The sequence below is a fragment of the Chiloscyllium plagiosum genome, chromosome 15 (assembly GCF_004010195.1).
Source record: "Chiloscyllium plagiosum isolate BGI_BamShark_2017 chromosome 15, ASM401019v2, whole genome shotgun sequence".
In the NCBI taxonomy this organism is placed as follows: domain Eukaryota; kingdom Metazoa; phylum Chordata; class Chondrichthyes; order Orectolobiformes; family Hemiscylliidae; genus Chiloscyllium; species Chiloscyllium plagiosum.
Genome location: NC_057724.1, coordinates 8083838 through 8104689, shown reverse-complemented (window position 1 = coordinate 8104689; position 20852 = coordinate 8083838). Strand labels below are relative to the sequence as shown.

General features: G+C 41.6%; 2 protein-coding genes across 2 annotated transcripts in view; one reads left to right on the top strand and one right to left on the bottom strand.

The window, feature by feature from the left end:
* Nucleotides 1-20852, bottom strand: part of LOC122557084 (sodium- and chloride-dependent neutral and basic amino acid transporter B(0+)-like) — a 174881-nt gene that overhangs the window by 71023 nt on the left and 83006 nt on the right. The window lies entirely within an intron of this gene.
* Nucleotides 4968-11391, top strand: LOC122557091 (sodium- and chloride-dependent neutral and basic amino acid transporter B(0+)-like). Its single transcript, XM_043704387.1, has 5 exons — nt 4968-5315; nt 5632-5731; nt 6483-6592; nt 8442-8612; nt 10860-11391. Exons 1-5 carry the CDS (start codon nt 5277-5279, stop codon nt 10989-10991), a joined length of 552 nt encoding a protein of 183 aa, XP_043560322.1. The 5' UTR covers nt 4968-5276; the 3' UTR covers nt 10992-11391.

The window sequence follows — 20852 nt, the reverse complement described above, 5'->3', positions numbered from 1 at the left end:
TGAAAAATTGTTCTTATTGGTGTAAGGATGAAGAACCAGAGGTCACCAATACACAGCAGATGGCAAAAGAAGTAATGGTGGCATGAGGAAAAGATATCTGCGTAGTGAGTGTTTAGAATCTGGAAGGCACTGCTTGAGAGAACAGTGGAGAAAGATTAAGAGAATTGGCTCATTACCTGAAGAGCAATAACTTCCATGCCTGTGGGTAAATGGTAAGGAAGTGTGGCCAAGATAGATTGCTCTTCCAGATATGATGGACTGTGTGGCTTCCTTGTGTGTTGCAACCAGTGAAGACATTGGTAACATTAAGTGGGGACTAATGCGCAGAAGTTCTTAAATATCATTCCCACTTTCCTCTGTTCCTGATGACTGTGGTGTTAATTTACATGGATGTTGTGTGAAACTACCATGAGTTTTCAAAGTTTGACAAAAGTACCAGTAAAGTGATAGCTTTAGTTACAATCAAGTGATTTTAGACCATTACTCAACTGAGTAATGGTCACTTACTGGATGGAGGTGATTAAAGAAAACCACCACATGGAGGGTTAGGGATGAAAATGTATCAGGAGTGGGTTTGCATATTAGGGAGTTACTGGGTGAGTATATAAATCCCTGAAGCTAGCAAAAGTCAAAGCATGGGCTATAATAATGGAATGAGCTGTTGTAATCACAGGGGTACTTGTAGGATAGTCATGAAATTTGAAAGGAAAATAAGTTGTGTTGGACCAACCTGTCTTTAACTTGGGGAATTGGCTACGCTTTAAGAAAGAGCTTCAGGAGTTTTCTTGAGGCATTTTGTTCAGCAGTCTGAATAACTGCAAATTAGTTGATCAGCTACAAGATTTCCAACAAGATGAGACTGAAAGGATAATATGGATTTTATCATCAAGTCTTGATCGGGATTAAGTGTAACTGGTTGACAAGGGTGGGGATTTGAGGAATTGATGAGTCAACTTTTTTTGAGATATTATTTGGAGGTAAACTCACTTGGGGTATTTGTGTCAGCTCTTCCTGCACAACATCCATATTCTTGGAGTCATAATCTGGGAATTAATCCAAGTACTGATTCTCCCACTGCTTTCGCGGTGTGTTTCAGTCACCTACATGCGCAGGACATTTTGTCTCCTATGCATCAAGACATTCCGTGCACTCTCTAAACTCCTGTACTTTCTATGGAATGTTAAACTATTACTGGGAACTAATGCAGAGGTGATGGTCTTTTTAAACATCACTTTGTGCCGTAATAATAAACCTGACCATTGAGGAGCAGGTCTCTCTCGAAGTAGAATTAAACACTTCCAAGCAAGGCAACTGTTGATGGACATGGTTGTTAATGCTGACTGCCCAATGTGATCGAGAGTAACACAGCTCCACGTAAGTGAGCTGGCTGCTACACAATGAACAGAAATGGGTGATCTGAGTATGCTTCAGCTGTATTTAAAATTGAGTCCAAGATTTTAGTCTTGCTCACAAAAAAATTGTTGAGTTCAGAATTAGTCTCAATTAATTTTTTTTGATCACTATAAAGTCACAGAGTATTAGAGCTGTATGGCATGGAAATAGACACTTTGGTCCAACTTGTCCATGCTGACCAGATATCCAAAATTCGTCTATTTGCCCATTTGCCAGCATTTGGCTCACATCCCTCTAAACCCTTACTATTCATATACCCATCCCATTGCCTTTTAAATATTGTAATTGTATCAGTCTCCACTATTTCCTCTGGCAGCTCAGTCCATACACACATCACCTTCTGTGTGAAAATCCCGTGGGTCTATTTTAAATCTTTCCCCTCTCATCTTAAACCTATGCCCTCTAGTACTGGATTCTTTTCACCTCAGGGAAAAGACATTGCCTATTCAACCTATCCATGTCCCTCATAATTTTATGAATCTCTATCAGGTCATCCTCAGCCTCTGATGCTCCAGGAAATATAGCCCAGACTATTCAGTCTTTCCCCCCTCCCTTGCTCAAACCCTCCAACCCTGGCAAAATCCTTGTAAATCTTTTCTGAACCTTTTTCAAGTTTCACAACATCCTTCTTATAGCAGGGAGACCAGAACTGAATGTAGTATTCCAAAATTGGTCTAACCAATGACCTCCCAACTCCTATATTCAATAAAGGCAAGCATATCAAATGCCTTCTTCACTGTCATATCTACCGATAACTCCACTTTCAAGGAATTATGAACTTGTGCTCCAAGGTCTGTTTGTTCAGCAACACCCCCCAGGATCTTCCCATTAAGTGCATAAATCCTGCCCTGATTTGCCTTCCCAAAATGCAGTAGCTCACATTTGTTTAAATTAAACTATATCTGCCACTCCTTGGCCTGAAACATGCACACTTTGAAGCTAACATTTTGGAAATGTCTCTACAGCTCAAATCTGGCACAGAATTAATGGTATTACCCAAAAGTGTCCCAAGATGATTTAATAAAGGGAAAATGTCACAACGGTCACTCTTTTGAGAGTGGTCTCCTGGTACATTGTTGGTTGAAGTAGAAGGACCTTTATTCTTTCCTTGCAGCACAATTACTTTTACCATATCACATGTATCCACCATTTAGGTTTTGGTTTGGCTTTCATTGCGTATCCGGAGATTGCTGCACAGTTGCCATGGGCACCTTTATGGTCCGTTTTATTTTTCCTCATGCTGGTCACTTTGGCAATCGACACTCTGTTTACAGCATTAGGTAAGAACGACATTTTTTAATCATCCGCTTTCTGGTTTTGAAATACAGAAGAAGTTGATAAACTACTCTCGATGAATGTTCTTTGGCCTTGTGTTTCAATTCTCTACTCAACATTGTAGTGGAGAATGGGGCTGCTTTAAATGAGCTAACAGCTACATTAAAATTCAGAGGAAATCACCACAACATTTAGAAAAACTCGCAGAATAATTCCTGTGTTTTGTAAACCTGAAAATTTATTGCAAAACTTTTACCAGAACAATAAAGTTCATACAAATTGTAGGAGGTCACTAAGCTCACTGCAGATAGCTGTTCCACTGTTCCTTTATAAACAGCTTTTAGCTATCCAAATTGAATTTTCTTATGCTTTTCATGTATCTTTTCTTATTTTTCCTTTTCCCATTTTTATTCAATTTCCTTTTGGACCATATAATGGCATAGTTTGTTTTTAACAAGATACATAGCTCTCTTCAGGAAATATCCCATCATGCCACGCTCACCTCAATAGGAAGTGCCAAGAATTATATTGTTTTTACTCCTGGGAAGAATTGGTGTGATTTTGAATTCAGGTCTGTTGTGTCCAGGTACAGATTGGAGGTAGCCTGTGGTCTGCCCAGTTTTGAGATAGACCCTTTAAAAGATTAGCTTGGATCTTTAGGATACATCCCAGTTTTTTTTAATGTACTTTTGGCCCTTTGGGCTCACTCTTTGCCTTCTTAACTGGACCATGCCAATTCAATGCCAATTCATTGTTAAATTTCTGTGTCTTCTTGCTCTTCCAGATGGTATCAGAATTTTATACTGACCCCTCACTGCCTGTGGGATGATTACCTTCTGCAAAGTATGACCCAGAAACCTCTCATCCTGCCTGACCATCCACAGTGACTCCAGTTTTCACACAGACCCAGGAATCCTAGGCTTGAAGTGGAGCAGCAGGAGACATTCTGTACACATGTAATTACTCAAGACAAAATGTAGTGTCCTGAAGATCCTAAAAGGTGTAGGAATAGCATGTAACAGATCTCAGATGTCCATCCATGATATGAAACCTCCTCACTGCTCCCTCTCAGGATTTATCCCACGTAGTCACACTCAGTCTCATTCCCATATTGATCTCTCTCAGTTCTCTCCTTAATCCTATCCCAGCTCTCCTCATCTTCCACTACTCTTGTACAGGAACAAAGTAATAATATCCTTGTCTAACACAAGTCAATCAATCTCAGTTTTGAAATTTTCTAATACAATTAATTATTTCACTGATATAATTCTGGTGAAGTTTCACTCGCCTCCTTCAAGTTTAATATAAACCTTCCAGAGGGGCAGAATACAGAACTCAACCCAAACCTCCAGCTGTGGTCAACCCATTGAGATGAAAGATTCTGTTAAACTTTTAGATTATAGGTTGTACGTGGTTGTTACGTTTTTGAGTTTTGTGCCTGCACCCTTGAATCTTCCTTCTTGTCCACACTTCTTATTTTCCTCACCATTTAAAGATTACTGTAATAAATACATCTTCAGTCCAAGGGGGATGATTGAAATTTGCCATATTGAGCTCAACCTACCTCTTTATCTCACTCACTTAATCTAACAATGTCTCTTTTTAATTTCCTGCACAACCTACTGTGCTACCTAATTTAAATGTTAAAAATCACACAACACCAGGTTATAGTCCAACAGGTTTAATTGGGAGTACTAGCTTTCAGAGCACTGCTCCTTCACCAGGTAGTTGTGGAGCAGGATCCTGCTCTGAAAGTTAGTACTTGCAAATAAACCTGTTGGACTATAACCTGCTGTTGTGATTTTTAACCTTGTCCACCCTAGTCCAGCACCAGCACCTCCATGTCATAAGTTAATGTTGTCAGCTAACTTGAATACATGGCTTTACATTTCTTCATTTAAGTAATTGGTGAAAAATGCAAAACCCAGTGTCAGATATTTGTTGAAAACATGAAGTCACATCAAACCAACTGCAGTACTTATCTGTTATTCTTGCTAATCAATTTTTGATGTGTGTCAGAGATATACCTCCTGAAATATACTTACATTTCTCTGAGTGGAATCTTGAGCATATTCAGTTAAATGTCTCTGGAAGTTCATCTGTACTCTTTTATCTATCATGTTAATTCTTGCAAAATGTTCAAATCAGTTTTGTAAGACATGATTTACCCATTAGAAATTTATATTCACTCCCCCAGTCAGGTCATATTTGTCCAGGTTTCAATTGTTTGTCATGGAACTCAGATCCTACGTTGTCAAATCTCTGTTTTTGGGGCAAACATGTTTAACACAAATGAGGCTTGTGATAATATTCAGGTTTGACTGCTGTAAAGGATTGACAGCCTTAGAATCTCTCCAATAATTGACAGTAGACTGATGATAAAATGGAATGTGACTCCATCTGCCCATGTGATCTTCTGAGCTTTGGTACCTCCAGGTTGGGTTTCTGTGGGACTGTGTAAGTTATTAATTAATTACTAATCGCATATAACAATTTTCATTTTCCCAGAAAAAGTCATAACCATTCTGCTGGACAGGTTTCCCAAATATCTGCGATCGAAGCGCTTTTGTCTGACAATTGGCATTTGCATGTTGTTTTATTTGTTTGGCCTTGTGAGTGTAACCCAGGTAAGTTGCTCTTATAATTTGTTCTGAGTTTTCATGTATTGTTAGATATAACTAGGAAGTCAAAAACCTTAAATTATTTAGAAATAAAGAAAGACTGTGATTTGGTAGCAGTTATTTTACCCTTTGTGTGATAATGTGCAATGATACTGTGGAACTGAGTGACTCTGCTGTTACTAAATACAGAGCCTGAGATCCTAGTCAAGCTCAGATTGTACCTGAATAGAAGCACCACAACTTTTATATCACAAGAATCACCTATTTTGTGTATGAGACCTGCTGTGTTTTCTGAAGAGCTCATGTCTTATTGTAATTTCAGGCTGGAATTTACTGGATACATTTAATTGATCATTTCTGTATTGGATGGGTCCCCATTATAATAACACTGCTGGAACTCATGGGTGTAAGCTGGCTGTATGGTAAGTTGGGAAAGAACTGAAACAATACAAAATAATTCAGATAAAATTGCTGACACACAGATCTTCATTGTTCTTTAGAAGACACATGACAAATTAATTGAATGATATGATTTAAATAGTTCTTCACATGGGAAAACAATAGGATTAAAAGTGCACCCTCCTTGAAGTATTAAAGATCTGTCCTTTAGTAGTTCCAGAGCTTCCTGCACTGACCACACTTCAACACTTCGTATTGCTATGTTACAGCTGGTTGTTGTTCGGGTCAGTTTTGTCTGTTCCTGATAGGAAAACTGTTCAAATATGTTCATCCTAAGTTAAACTGCTGTTTACAACAGAACCCATTCAGTAGCTCCCAGTCATCAAGGCAGGTGGGAGAACAGAACAGCTTTTGTATTTGTGATATTTCCTGTGATCTACTGAAATCCATTTTCTTTTCTTCATCTCTGCACCGGACTCCCTTTGAGGCTCACCCATTCTGATAACAGGGTCTGTCCGTCTCAGCACAGATCAGAAACATGAGCCTTTCTTAGAGACACCTCTTCAGGATGTATACAAACATTGTATTTTCACGATAATTGGGTTGGTGACAGGGAACAAGTTACTCACCTGGTTTGAAATCCCGAGTAATCCCTTCTCTGGTTTAACCTATTCATCAGTGACACCCTGTACAAGATGAACTTCAACAGTAAACAAGCTGCCCCGACGACAGGACAGAGCGAGTGATGGTGTCTCTCTGCTTCCTTGTTCACAGGGACAAACCGATTCATCAAGGACATTGAGATGATGATCGGGGAAAGAAATTGGCTTTTCTGGCTCTGGTGGAGAGTTTGTTGGTTTTTTCTCACTCCATGTTTGATGGTGGTAAGGAGATGTTAGATTACTATTTAGTAAATTATGACTAACTGATTAAAATATCAAATAAATGTCAGTTTGAAACTTGAAAATATCAAATAAATGTCAGTCATTCATAAAGCTAGGAAGAAGTTCAGGCGAAAACTCTTTAATCAAGGAACAAATAGAACGTGGAATGTGCGAACACAAGAAGCAGTTCAGGCAAATAGCAAACTTTAGCATTGGTGGAGTTGGTTGAAATTCGTAGACAACAAGGCTTCCTAGATTTCCATATCTTAGTAACATGTCTGTACTGTGGCTCTCCACCTCAGTAGAATGAACACTCTTCTGTGTAAAGAATTGGGAGGAATTGTCAGTTTTCTCCAGAGTCCGTCACAACTCGGAGGAAAGCAGAGAATCAAGGAGTGGGATGTGTTACTGAGCACGGTAAAGGGAAGTTACGGGAGGTAGTCAAGGAGCTTCCACCGATAGGAATGCTATCCAACAAGTCCACTGTCCAGAGGAGTCTTGATTATCCAAATATAATGGGAGGGCAGTATTTCATTCAGATAATTGATTATTTGGTTAACTGATCCAATGCCTCTCCTCTGGGACTCGGAGTTTTCTGAAGTTTCCTTTTTCCTTGCTTTGCCTGCCTTTCTCCCTCTTTCTGTCTCAGGGTTTGTTTCTGAGCAGACACACACTTATGTGTAAGGGACCTGCAGCATTGCTGAGGCCTCTCCCCGCCACTGCTTCACTTCAATGGGATTGACAGAGTGAACACTTGCTATGTCCACTCCCCATTCAGGAGAATGGGCAGCAGCACACTTTGCAACTCCCGCCCCGCCCCTTGCAAACTGCCGGAATGGAGACGGCAGCTGAACTGGACACCAACAGCAAGACTGCAGTTGCCTTTGGGGGGTGAGTATCAAGACAATACACGCACGCAGCCACACACACAGCTTTTTGACAAGTTCCCACTCTGCCTTGTACAGGACAATATTGGAGGGATTATCTGTGAAGTGGTTTAGGGTACACCCCTGTGTAGAACTCCAGGGAAAGTGTAGGAAGAGAGAGAGGGCGGAAGGGTCAGTCTGTTGGAGACGGTGCCTGGGCTCCCATTAATGTCCAGGACTGTTCTCGGCAGCATTTCAGTAAGCCAAATTCACTTTTAATCATTGTAAACAAAAGACACGATCAGTGTTGCTGACTCCTCTTTGATGTAATGTTTCTATTGGGACCTTGAGATCTTCTTTGGATCATCCGAAATTCGGATAATTAATATTCGGATAGTTAAGGTCCCTCTATACCATCTTCACAGGTAGCAAGTACAAAGACTTTTTGCTGAATAGCCAAATTGTTAACCAGGGCACTGTGTAGTAAGAGGTTAGGGGGAATTTATAAACAAAATGCTGCATTCCTAAGGGGTGTGATATCTTGGGGATTGGTTGCATTTTCTACAGTCTTCGACAACTTAGGATGTATGGTGTACCCACAGGAGGCACAACTACATGTTAGTCATTCATAAAGCTAGGAAGAAGTTCAGGCGAAAACTCTTTAATCAAGGAACAAATAGAACGTGGAATGTGCGAACACAAGAAGCAGTTCAGGCAAATAGCAAATATTTAAAGGGAAGCCAGATTGTTACATGAGAGAGAAAGGATGAAAGCTTATACAGATAGAGTTAGAAAGCAGTGGGAGATTGCTTGGAACTTAAACACTCTCTGGGTATTGATCTGTTGGGCTGAATGGCCCATTTTTGATTGTATGTTCTTATGTACTTTTATAACATTTTATTTTCAGTATTGTTCAACAATCAAGGTGAGAGAATCAATCTCATTGTGCTTATGATTTTGTTTTGTGCAATCATTTTAAATAGGTTCTCTTGATCTGGTCCTTGACAACGTTTGCCTCACCAACATATGGACCTGTTGAATACCCTGTCTGGGCAATAGCAGTGGGCTGGTGTATGACCATCTTCTGTATTATGTGGATTCCCATTGTGGCCATAGTGAGAGTTGTCCAAGCTGAGGGCTCCACCTTGTGGCAGGTAAGGAAACATGTTGATAAATTTCAGTGAGGTTTACAGAGATATTTCCTCATGTGGGACAATCTAATGAGGGGTCATAGTTTCAGGATAAGGAGTAGACGATTTACAACAGAGATGAGGAGAAATTACTTTTGTTAAAGAGTCATAAATCTGTGGAATTCAGTGTGTGGTGGATGCTGAGGTATTGAGTATTAAAGTTGATGGGGAGCACAGGAAAGTGGAGTTGAGACAGAGATGAGATCAGCCATGATCATATTAAATGATGGAGCAGGCTTCAGGAGCTGAATAATCCATTTCTGGTTCTTCTGTTCTTATGAATCAGTCTCCCAATTTACACTGCTCCTTCAGCAAGTCAGCAGAAAATTTGAGAAAATAAACAATTATTTATGCTGTTTTGCTGGGTAATCTGTTATGCTTTTGTCTGCTGATTTTGTATTCATGCCATTATTTAAATAGTGTCAATGTGTGCGAATTGAGCGGGATAATATTGTAATGGGCTGAAAACAAGCAAGGTGTGACCAACCCACATTGTTGCTTTCATTCAGGTAACACAAGACCTTCATACTGCCTGTGAATTTAAATGAGTTATTTATTTCTCGGGTTGGAGGAATACGTCAGTTAGATTGATTAGACAACCAGAGCATGGCACAGAATGAAACCAATAGCACAGGCTCAATCAAATCTGTACCCATTCTGATTGTTCATGGAGATCCTGCCTCCTCACCTATTGTCATGTTTGTGGTGTAGCTATCCTTAAGCTGTATGGAAACAATTGTCCTTCACTGTTGGGGAGAAGTGCCTATGGTCTTGTTTTCTCATACTGTACACTGTACCCACCAAAGTCAAGCATGAAGTTGAATGGCTGTACATCTCACCAAGGCGAGCAGCAGTAGCAGGATAGCTGCCTCCTTTTTTCGTTTCTGAGTTTAGCCCAGCATGGAAATACATATATATTTGTGGCAAAGTTTAACCCTTGGTTCCTCATCATGTCCAGAAGCTTTTCTTATATTTTCTATTGTGTTATAGTGTGCAAAATATTTGTTTAAGCTCTTTGCTGTTTTCTCCTTCTCCATTGTAACACTCGTCTCTGTCTGTAATGTGCCTATATTAAATTCCAATAATTATTTCCTGTTTGTCATATCTAGAGAAAAACTTCAGTCATTTTCATATGTCTTGCTGGTTACCTTCCTGACCAATCTCTTACTCCCAATTGTCTGACTTATCATCCTCTGAGTCCTTCGGCCTATCAGCCTTCTGAACAACAGATCAATTTGTACGGCTCCTTTGATCTACTCCTGTCTTCCATTTGTTTGGATTTAAGACTCCCGTCCTCCAGTAAAGTGCTGACAATATGAAATAGAGAAATTCAAGATACTGCCATCATTCCTCCATTAAAGCTCCCATCCCACAATGTTACAGTTAAATTCTTCTGATCACGAAGTCTTAGATTAAGTGCAAGCTGTTTCCCAACTGGTTTGTTGAGATATTGTTTTACAAACTACATTTTAAATATTTGATGAACTTTCCCTCTCCATTGTAACAATGTTCAGACGAGGCTGGAAGAGAGATAGATGAGTGGAGATGCAGAGGAATTTGTTCTGACTGTGCTGTGCAGGAGAATGCTGGGGTAGACAGAAAGTGGGACTATCACCTGTAGGTGCTTTGTGATTTACTTTTCCTGTCCTTTCTAGGAGATTAAACCACATGGGGGCTGTTTCCATGTTCTCAGGAGTGTCCTACTGCTGCTCACTACTCCTGCAAACTCCAGCCACAACAAGGCAGCTGGCCACTTGCTCTCTCCATGGGGAGCAATCCCTCCCTTCACCTCGAGTGTTGGGAAATGAGTCAGAATGGGGTGGGATTGAGGGTTGGGGCTGGGGTTTGAAAGCAGCTTTCTCATGTCTTTATGTCATCATTCTTCTGCTTTCCTAAGGAAACTAGGACACAGCCATTCCAACTGTTGCTCAGGTCCCTTTAAATACAGAGCGTTTCATGAACAGTCAGGAGCTGTCACTAGGACTGCGGGACTGGTCAGGAATCCTGGAGCAGGGATGAATTAAACCATCATGACAAAGCCCAGCACTGAAACAATGGGACCACTTGGGCTTCCAAATGTGATTTCCTCATTACATTAAAATCAGGATTAATTCATAAGAAGCAGGATTTTGTTTCCAATTCCCCCAGTTAGAGGCTACGTACCTGGTTAAAATCAGGTAGAAATGTAACATTTTGCTTTTTCCTTCACAGAAGATATCTGCAGCTTGTGCACCAGCCCCTGATTGGGGTCCGTACTTGGAACAACACAGAGGGGAAAGATACAGGAAAAGGCCTGATTCAAGAGATACTTCTTATGGGGTACAGCTTCTAGCGACACCCTAAATGTGAAACTTTCAAGTAAAAATTTATTTTCAGTGGGTAAACAATTGTCCTAAAATCAACCACTATTCTAATGTACTTCCCATTGTTGTTTCAGTGGGGATCCCAAATACGGTTTCACTTTTTTAGTCTGTCTGCTGTACATCTTTAGTTTTCCGGTTAAATCTGTTTGGGTCCTGTCCAGCTGACTGCTTCTGCCTCTCTATTGTTTTCATTTGGCTCTGGTTCAACCTCGGGTTCTCAATCTATTCCTGTGGTATGGCACTATACCCAGAAGCTTCTACTCCCTCCACCACCAAGGCTCAGGAGCGGCAATGCGTACTATATACAGGATACACTGCAGGATTCACCAAAGATCCTCAGACAGCACCTTCCAAACCCATAACCATTACCATCTAGAAGGGCAGTAGACACATGGGAACACCACCATCTTCAAGTTCCCCACTCACCATCCTGACTTGGAAATATATTTTCCGTGTCACTGGGTCAAAATCTTGGAATTCCCTCCCTAAGGACATTGTGGGTCAAAACCCAGCAAGTGGACTTCAGCGGATCAAGAAGGCACCACCTTCTCAAAGGCATCTAGGAACAGGCAATACATGCTGGCCAGCCAGTGACACCCATCACTACAAATGAATATTAAAAAAAACTCTATTAAACTGACAATTTGTTTTCTGCTCACTGTGATCTAAACTTCTTGTGGAGCTCACTCTTTCAGACTCCAATATTGTGTGGACATCAATTCTTTTCAAGTTAACTGCTGATGGCTCTTTCTTTCTCTCTCTCTGAAGTGAATCATGTTTGAAATCAGCTCCTTTGAATCTATCGCTTTCCAGTATATCCTGGTAGACTTACCCCACTTAGATGTTCTATCATGATGCTGCCTGCTCACTCGTGTTGAAGCTGTTGGACACCAAAAAGAGCTGTGTGACCCTGACTGTGTCTTCAATTGTGAGATCATCTGCTCTTACCCCAAATCTGTCCAGCTTCCTATTCATCAGCAAATCAAATATCTGACTGGGAGAATTGCTTCCTTCCTCTGTAGCTTCAGGAGGATTCAGCATGGTGACCCAAGGAAAGAAATATCTGACTAAGTGCATATTGATGCCACTGCTGACACATCCTTGAAAGTACTTAAGCGCTGTTATAAATAAATGTTCATTCACACTGTCTTAAAATGTCTGCTCTGGTATCATTGTTGTTGTTGGATCTGGTTAATTCATACCTATTTGAGAGGTCAGACATCCCAAGGTTGGAATGGCCCTGCAATGCTCATCGTTCACAAGCAGCTCCCCCTTCCTCATCCGAGTGGTAGTCTCAGACTTCATGGATCTTTGCTGACTGCAGCCAAGGTTGACTTTAATTTGGACAACACTGAGGCGTTGAGCAATGCGCAGTGATGATGGTAGGACCCACCCTGCACAGATCACCCACACTTACATGCCCCTTGTGACTGAGAGGATGGGATCTTTGCAGACAATGCTTTGGATGATCTTTCAGCTTTTTGAGAGAGTGCACTGCCACCCAAGGCTGGGAGATGGATAACGGGCAGTTCACATCTCCACTCTCTCCTAGGGCACAGTGAGCCATGCACGAAGCCCTGCCTTTCTGTGTATAAATCCTGTTCTTTCGGATGCTTAATTGAGCAGACTACATGAATTCTGTAACATCAAATAGTCATGTTGCAGGTTAAAAAGAAGGTAGGTCTTTGAATTATTCCCAACATGCTACATTATCATGAGGCAAAAACAGAAAATGCTGAAGAAACTCACCAGGTTTGGCAGCATCTATGGGGAGAAAACAGATTTAACGCTTCCAGTCTGGTCACCCTTCATCAGAACTGTAACTAGCATGAGGGACTGAGAGACACATGAGGCCATTTGCTGACTGAAGCCTTAAAACCCACCCAACCTCAGTATCTTGTAACGTTCATGTCCCCTCATCACTGCCTGCTGCTTTCTCCTGAACGGTGAGATGGATCTGTAAAGTACAGATAATTTAAAGTAGGGTCCCTTGAAGAAACCACACACAGTCAGTTGGATATTCAGCAACAGAAAAATTCAAGGACTGCAGAAATAACCAAGTCCACATCAGAGAATCTCTCCAGTACAGAAAGAGACCATTCAGCCCAAACTTATCTTCCAAACAGCATCCCATCCAGAGCCAAGCCTATCCCTGTAATCCAACATTTCCCATGGCTAATCCACTCTAGCTCATACATCCCTGGACACTACAGGATAATTTAGCATGGCCAATCCTGATAACCCCTTAACATCTTTGGACTATTGGAGGAAACCAGAGTGTCCTGAGGAAACCCATGCAGACACTGGGAAAACATGCAAACTCCACACTGGACAATCTCACAAGATTGAAATGGAACCCAGGCCCCTGGCACCATGAGGCAGCAGTGTTAATGTAGCCACTGTGCCACCCCTGTGGGCCAATCCCAGGACTGCCCGTAATAAAATCAAGAAGAAGTTATTCATTGAAAGGATGTTCAAACCCAGCTCATTATTCCTGAAGTGTGTCTTATTCAGGTTCTGTCCGGCCCTTTGCACTTGATGGGGCATAGCTCTGTCATTGTCTCTTGGCTGGTCCTGATTGTCAATTTAACCACCAGAAAGTTGCTCTCGAGGCTCTGTTATATCCAGGACATTCCCCACTTTGTCACCTGCAGTTGTAAAGGGTATCGCACACCACAGTGATGCAGCATCCAACCCTTTCTGGGCTATCCTGCAGTTAGATTAGATTAGATTCCTTACAGTGTGGAAACAAGCCCTTCGGCCCAACAAGTCCACACCGACCCTCCGAAGAGCAGCCCACCCAGACCCATTCCCCTACATTTACCCCTAACTAATGCACCTAACACTACGGACAATTTAGCATGGCCAATTCATCTAACTTGCACATCTTTGGACTGTGGGAGGAAACCGGAGCACCCGGAGGAAACCCACTCAGAGACTGGGAGAATGTGCAAACTCCACACAAACAGTTGCCCGAGACTATCTATTAGACCCCTCCATTCAGGAAAACCTTATCATGGGGAGGCCTATTGTCTGTTCCACTCGGCCCTGGTAGAAGAATGAACAGCATTGTATCTCTATTGTGCATCAGTGTGAAAGTTTAGTAAAGATGCCTAGAGCCATGGTTAGAGGTGGTCGGCCTTGCTTCCCAGCATCCATCCCTGCATTACCTGAGGAATGAACCAGGAACCTGTGAGTTCTCTGGTATGTGTACATCGTGGCGGTTCCATGTTATCTAGTTTGCACTTCCAGGATCTGGCAGCTGTGGTCACAACGGAGCTGGACCTTGATGGACTCTGGGTTGGTGAACTCTGCAGGTTGGGTGATGGGGTCCCTCTCAATGTAAGGTATGGTACCATGCATCTGGTGGAAGCCAGTGATAGGTGACAAATGCACGGTCCAAGCTGTGTCACTCTCCTTGACGAGGCTCAAGGATATTTCCTGCAGTTTGTTGTGACATTAAATATCAAAATCAAGGTTTCCCTCATTGCTCTAAGGTGGCAGTCTGAGTGCTCAGATCATTAGTAAGAGCCAGCATATTCTCAGTTACCTGCTGTGTTGGATGTTCCATTGCAGGTTAACTCTCTGTCCATCAGAGCTAATGCCTGAGACATTATGCCAATCAATCCAGGGATGAACTCTTTCAATGTAACTCTGGTGGTGAAAAGTGCTGCCAGAAAAGTTGACAGAACTTCAAATCAGTCTCTGCATCTACACTGACTGGGCAAAGGCTGGAAAGGCCCAGACCATCTAATAGGAACCCACCACTACTGTCTTTATGTCCAACACACCTCCTTGCTCACTTGAGATGTGTGACTCACCAGATCATAAGCCAACACCTTTCCTTGTTGGCCTCACTGAGCTGTGTGTATGAGTCCTGTGATGCTGTTTCTTCAGAGTGAGTGACCTCCTTTCAAAAGTCTTCATCGACCTGAGCACCAACTCCTGTGGCAAGCTGGAAGGGCATTCGGGAGATGAAGCAAAATTTAGAAGATGAAGCAAGGATTCCAACACATCATATTTCAATGACAGACAGTAACTCAATGTGAGTCAGTGCTGTTTACCACAGACTGGTGTTGCGGAGCAAAGCGCAAAGCTTGCCTTGAATTTAGAACCAAAGTTACTGGTTTAAATCTGAAATCTCTTAGAGATAGCAATAAGACCATTAGATATGGAAGCAGAATTAGGCCATTCAGCCCATTGAATCTGCTCTTCCATTCAACCAAGGCAGGGCTAATAATGTCAGTTAACGCCACTGCTGCATGCCAAGTGAGATCAGCCAATTAAGTAATGGACTGGTTGGACCAAAGGGTCTGCTTCCAAGCTGTATGACTCTGATTCTGTGACTTAACTTGTTTGTCGAATTGCTTGATAAAGTGCTTTTAATTTACCTCCCCATTGCTCCCTGCACCCTTTTTATTTCTCTGTCTGCAACCTCAAGCTGACCGGAGGTTGAAAAACCACAAGAGAGGGGTGAGTTTTTAAAGCATTCAAGGCTGAATCCCACAGGGAAAGCATCAGTTCATGAAATGGAAAACGGGGCAGGTATGAGATGAGTGGTGGCCTTGGTAAGTAAAATCAGGTGAGTAACTTTACTGTTCATTTTGTAAAGTAAGATCTGGTTTAAGAGTATTCAATGATGAAGGAAATAGGTAAGAAAGTAAACAAAAGAGAGTAAGTTAAGGGAGATAGTGGTAATGACATTAGAATAGTAAAACAGAACTGTCTAATCCTCTGGCATTCAAATCCTACCATCAGATAAGTTTAATTGCGAGATCTCGCTTACCGAGTTATTTTGAGTGACTATTGTCAATTGTTATAAAAACACATCTGACTCACTAATGTTCTTCAGGAAAGGTAATTTTCCACCTTTACTGAGTCTCTCCCATCCTGGCCTGGTCAGGTCCACGCCCCCTACAACCCACCCTTCCATCCTGGCACCTTCCCCTGCCACTGCAGGAATTGCAAAACTTGCGCCCACACCTCCTCCCTCACCTCCATCCAAGGCCCTAAAAGGCCCTGCACATCCACCAATATCATTTATTGTATCCGTTGCTCCCGATGCGGTCTCCTCTATATTGGGGAGACTGGACGCCTCCTAGCAGAGCGCTTTAGGGAACATCTCCGGGACACCCACACCAATCAATCACACCGCCCTGTGACCCAACATTTCATCTGCCCCTCCCACTCTGCCGAGGACATGGAGGTCCTGGGCCTCTTTCAGCGCCGCTCCCTCACCACCAGATGCCTGGAGGAAGAACGCCTCATCTTCTGCCTTGGAAGACTTCAACCCCAGGCCATCAATGTGGACTTCAACAGTTTTCTCATTTCCCCTTCCCCCACCTCACCATAGTTCCAAACTTCCAGCTCAGCACTGTCCCCATGACGTCCTACCTGCCTATCTTCTTTTCCACCTTCTTCCAGCTTATCTCTCCACCTGTCAGGCTCTCTGCCTTTATTCCTGATGAAGGGCTTTTGTCCAAAACGTTGATTTCACTGCTCCTCGGATGCTGCCTGAACTGCTGTGCTCTTCCAGCACCACTAATCCAGAACCATGCCCAAATATGAGCCCAGTTCCACAATAATGTGGTTGATTAGTTCATAACCAGCTCCAAACTTTTTTAGCCAAGCACTCACTTCAAGGGCAATCGGGATGAACAACAATTGCTGGTCTTGACAGTTATGTCCACATCCCATGAAAGAATCTATAGCTTAGCATCACACTCTGGACACATCATGGAACTGTACTGCTGCCTTGGTACACTGAGCCTCCATCTGTGCAAGTCAAGATTATGTCAAATATATCTGTAATTTTTCAATTCTGATCCACATAGAACTCCATTAACCAATGGAGCTGAAACAGACTGATACAGGGCATTATCATATCACTTCACAGCAGTGAGTCAGGAAACTCAGAAGATTGATGCAGATACAATGTCTGGGTCAAAATGCTGTGGAAAAGTAAATTGCTAACACTTCCAGATTCTCAATTTACTATTGGCATCAGAGACACGAAAGGGTCAAAAAGTTAAAATTCAGACTATAATTACTATATAAATAGAGCAGAAGAAGTCTTTCTGCAGTAGTTGTAAGGAACTCAAATTGCCTAGATCATTTATCAGTTTAAGGAGCAACTTCCATTATTTTAGTGAACAAAGTTAAAAGTCACAGAACACCAGATTGTAGTTCAACAAGTTTATTTGGAAGCACTAGATTTCAGCGTGCTGTTCATTTATCAGGAACTTGATGAAGAAGCAGTGCTTTGAAAGCTAGTGCTTCCAAATAAACCTGTTGGATTATAACCTGGTGTTGTGTGATTTTTAACATTGTCCACCCCAGTCCAGCACTGGCTTCTCCACATCATATTTTAGTGAATGCATGGAGGGTTTGGCTTTGCCTTGTTTTTTGATATATGTACAGCTGTAATGTACTGTCCCCTTTAAAAATTGATCTGCAGCCAAAACTGTAAATGCACTTGGATACTGAATGCTCAGACAATGATGTACACAACAGCTATTTGGAATATTGAATCCATGAATAGCTTAAATATTCTGGGATCTTAGTTAAACCCATAACCTGTGTAAGCAGAGTTGCACGCACTTTAAATTACACACGAAAGAGTCACTGTACTTTGCATTGCATTTAGACTGTTTCAGAATTCTATCACTTACTTAACCATAGTACTGTAACACTGTCTTCTTCAAGCATACATTTAGTAACAGAAGAATCTTTCATCAGTGACCAAATGGACAAAAGAGAATTGGCTTTATCTGGGTTCTCACAGACTTACCATCAAACACATGCTCCAAAGCACATGGTAAGTATTTATCAAACATTAAACAGTAGCCTCAAGCAGAACCCTGTGAGGTATCGATAATTTGGGGGTATTAGTTGTTGTGAATTGCAGAGCTTCTTTGAGGGTTCAGTTTACAAACTGATTCCTGGCAAATGGGGAACAGTTGCATTGTTTATTCTGTGAGTAGAAAAGTATCATTTACTTTTGTTCCAAATCAACCATTATCCACTCCAAACCCATTGACTCACACCTTTACCTGGACTATTCATCCTCACACCCTCCATCCTGGTAAGGACTCAATCCCATTCTCCAAGTTATTCCATCTCTGGTAAATCGATTGTAATGCTGCTACCTTGATACAGGGGCAACTCAGAAATGTCCACCCTTTTCCTCTGGTGCAGCTGAAGTTAATAGGGCACTTAGCCATATTAGAGGAGAAAGTGAGGACTGCAGATGCTGGAGTTCAGAGCTGAAAATGTGTTGCTGGAAAAGCGCAACAGGTCAGACAGCATCCAAGGAGCAGGAGAATCGACGTTTCGGGCATAAGCCCTTCTTCAGGAATTCCTGAAGAAGAGCTTATGCCCGAAACGTTGATTCTCCTGTTCCTTGGATGCTGCCTGACCTGCTGCACTTTTCCAGCAGCACATTTTCAGCACTTAGCCATATTAGACCCATTTCCCACACTTCACTCAATTTAGTCTGTTGTATTTGCTGTTCACAATGTAATCTCTTCTACACTGGGGGAGACAAGTCGCAGAGCGGATCACCACCTCGTGCAACATATCAACACAGTTCTAATGTTATCTGTCATTCTGGATGGTGCACAGTGGATTTGAATTGTTTTGTTCCAAAGTTATTCATAACTTCCTTAAATAATTTTGATGTAAAGTTTGACCCTTGATTCGATTGTATTTCTGTGGGTAGTCTGTGTCTCGTTAGAAAAAAGAGTAATTCATCCACAATCCTTTTCACCGTGATATTGCACAATGGAATGTCTTTTGGAAATCCAGTAGCCGCATCCATTATGGTCAACAAATACTGATTTTCATATTTCATTTAGGTAGGGCCCTAAGCAATCAATTAAAACTCTTGTAAAAGGTTTCACAAATGGGGGAATGGGTAATAAGGATGTTGGTTTTATCACTGCCTGAGGTTTTCCGATTAACTGACATATATGACATGTCTGGCAAAAGTCAACCACATTCAAATACAGTCCAGCCAATAAAAATGTTTTTGCATTTTGGCTTGAGTTTTCCTTACCCACAAATTCCCCCCTCCTGATAATTTATGTGCTACCTGCAACATCTCCTTTCTATAACCCATCGATAATAGAGCTAACATCTCCATTTCCTCATTAAACTTCATTTTTATGATAGTAATATTCTGGGATAAACTTATTCTTCTTCTGTATATACTTTTTGATACAACTGCTTTAGTTTTTAATCTTTCTGTCATAATTCAGATAATTTCTCTGAACTTAAAATATCCACTTTGTCCTCCACCTGTTCTTGTTTTTTTCTTTACCATTATCCTTATCCTTCCTCTTTTTGATTCCTCCTCCTGTTTCCACTTGCAGCTTTGTGACCTTGATATCATAGTTAGGAGAAATCCCAGGTTATACTTCATGTAACACCTTAGTGCCTGATTTTCCCTGGCTTTTCAACCACAGTAGGCATCACACCCACCTGTGATCCAGCTAGATGATTACCAGGGATAAACTGTATCCCTGGAACTGAGAATTTCTTTATTGCTCCCATCATCACTTCACCACTTCACACCACATTCTCCACCCTCACTTTATATAATCATAGAATCCCTACAGTGTGGAAACAGGCCATTTGGCCCAACAAGTCCACATCAACCCTCGAAAGAGTAACCCATCCAGACCCATTCCTTACCCTATTATTCTCCGTGTCCCCTAACTCATGCACCTAATGTACACATCCCTGTACACAATAAGCAATTTAGCACAGCCAATTCACCTAGCCTGCACATCTTTGGACATTGGGAGGAAACCAGAGCACGTGGAGAATGGAACACTCTTCTCACCATGAATTCCACACATGATGACCATTTCTGGCAGTATTCCTACTAAAGTACATATCTCCTCAACTGTCACCATCAAAGATTGACTTGCTCCTGTATCTCTTAAAATCTGAATTTCTTTTACTGTTCCTGCTGGCATACATGAGTTAAACCTTACCATGCAAATAAATTCTTTAAAGAGATCTGACACTTCCTTCTCAACCAATTCCTGATCAGGTTGTAATATCTTTCCATATTATTAGCTTCCACTGTGCTTGCCTGTACCACTTCAACAAAACTCACTTGTTTATCCTGTTTTCCCGCATCTGTCTTCTCAGTGATTTTTTTCTAAATAAGCAACACTGTGACTTCATGTCGCCAACTTCATTACAGTGAAAACTCCTGCGTTTTTTTAGTTCTCTTTCGCCCTCAGGGATTTCCTTTTTTCCTTGTGGTAAACTATCTTTACTCTCTTCAATGTTATCTCCTTTTCTCTTTTCCCTAATTTATATCCCTCACAGATTGAAATTGATATTGGAAGCCAAACTTGTTGTCTTTATGCTTCTGGTACTAGCTCGTGTGCATTTAAGATGGCTTTTTTCACCTCATTGTACTCCCCAGGTGCCTTCTCTGATAGTGATTCAAATACCTCACTGACTGTACCTATCAACTTTGTTTAGATCAATAATACCCACATGGTCACCGGCCATTTCAAATGTTGAAACACTTACTCAAATGAAATGTAAAAGGCTTCTACATCCTTATCATCAAATTTAGACATCACTTGGACATACTTAAACAGATTCCCACTGGGCCTTTGGCTACAATGGGATTGCTCTCCATCTCTGTCCTCTTCACAACTCCTACCTTTCAATTCTACCTCCACCATTTTAAGTCGACTTTGAGTTTTCAGTTCCAACCTCTGAAGTTCAAAAGCTCTCTCTTTCTCTCTTTCTCTCTTTCTTCTCTCTGTTTGTCCCTTTCATTGCTCGGTACCTTTCAATTCTACCTCCACCATTT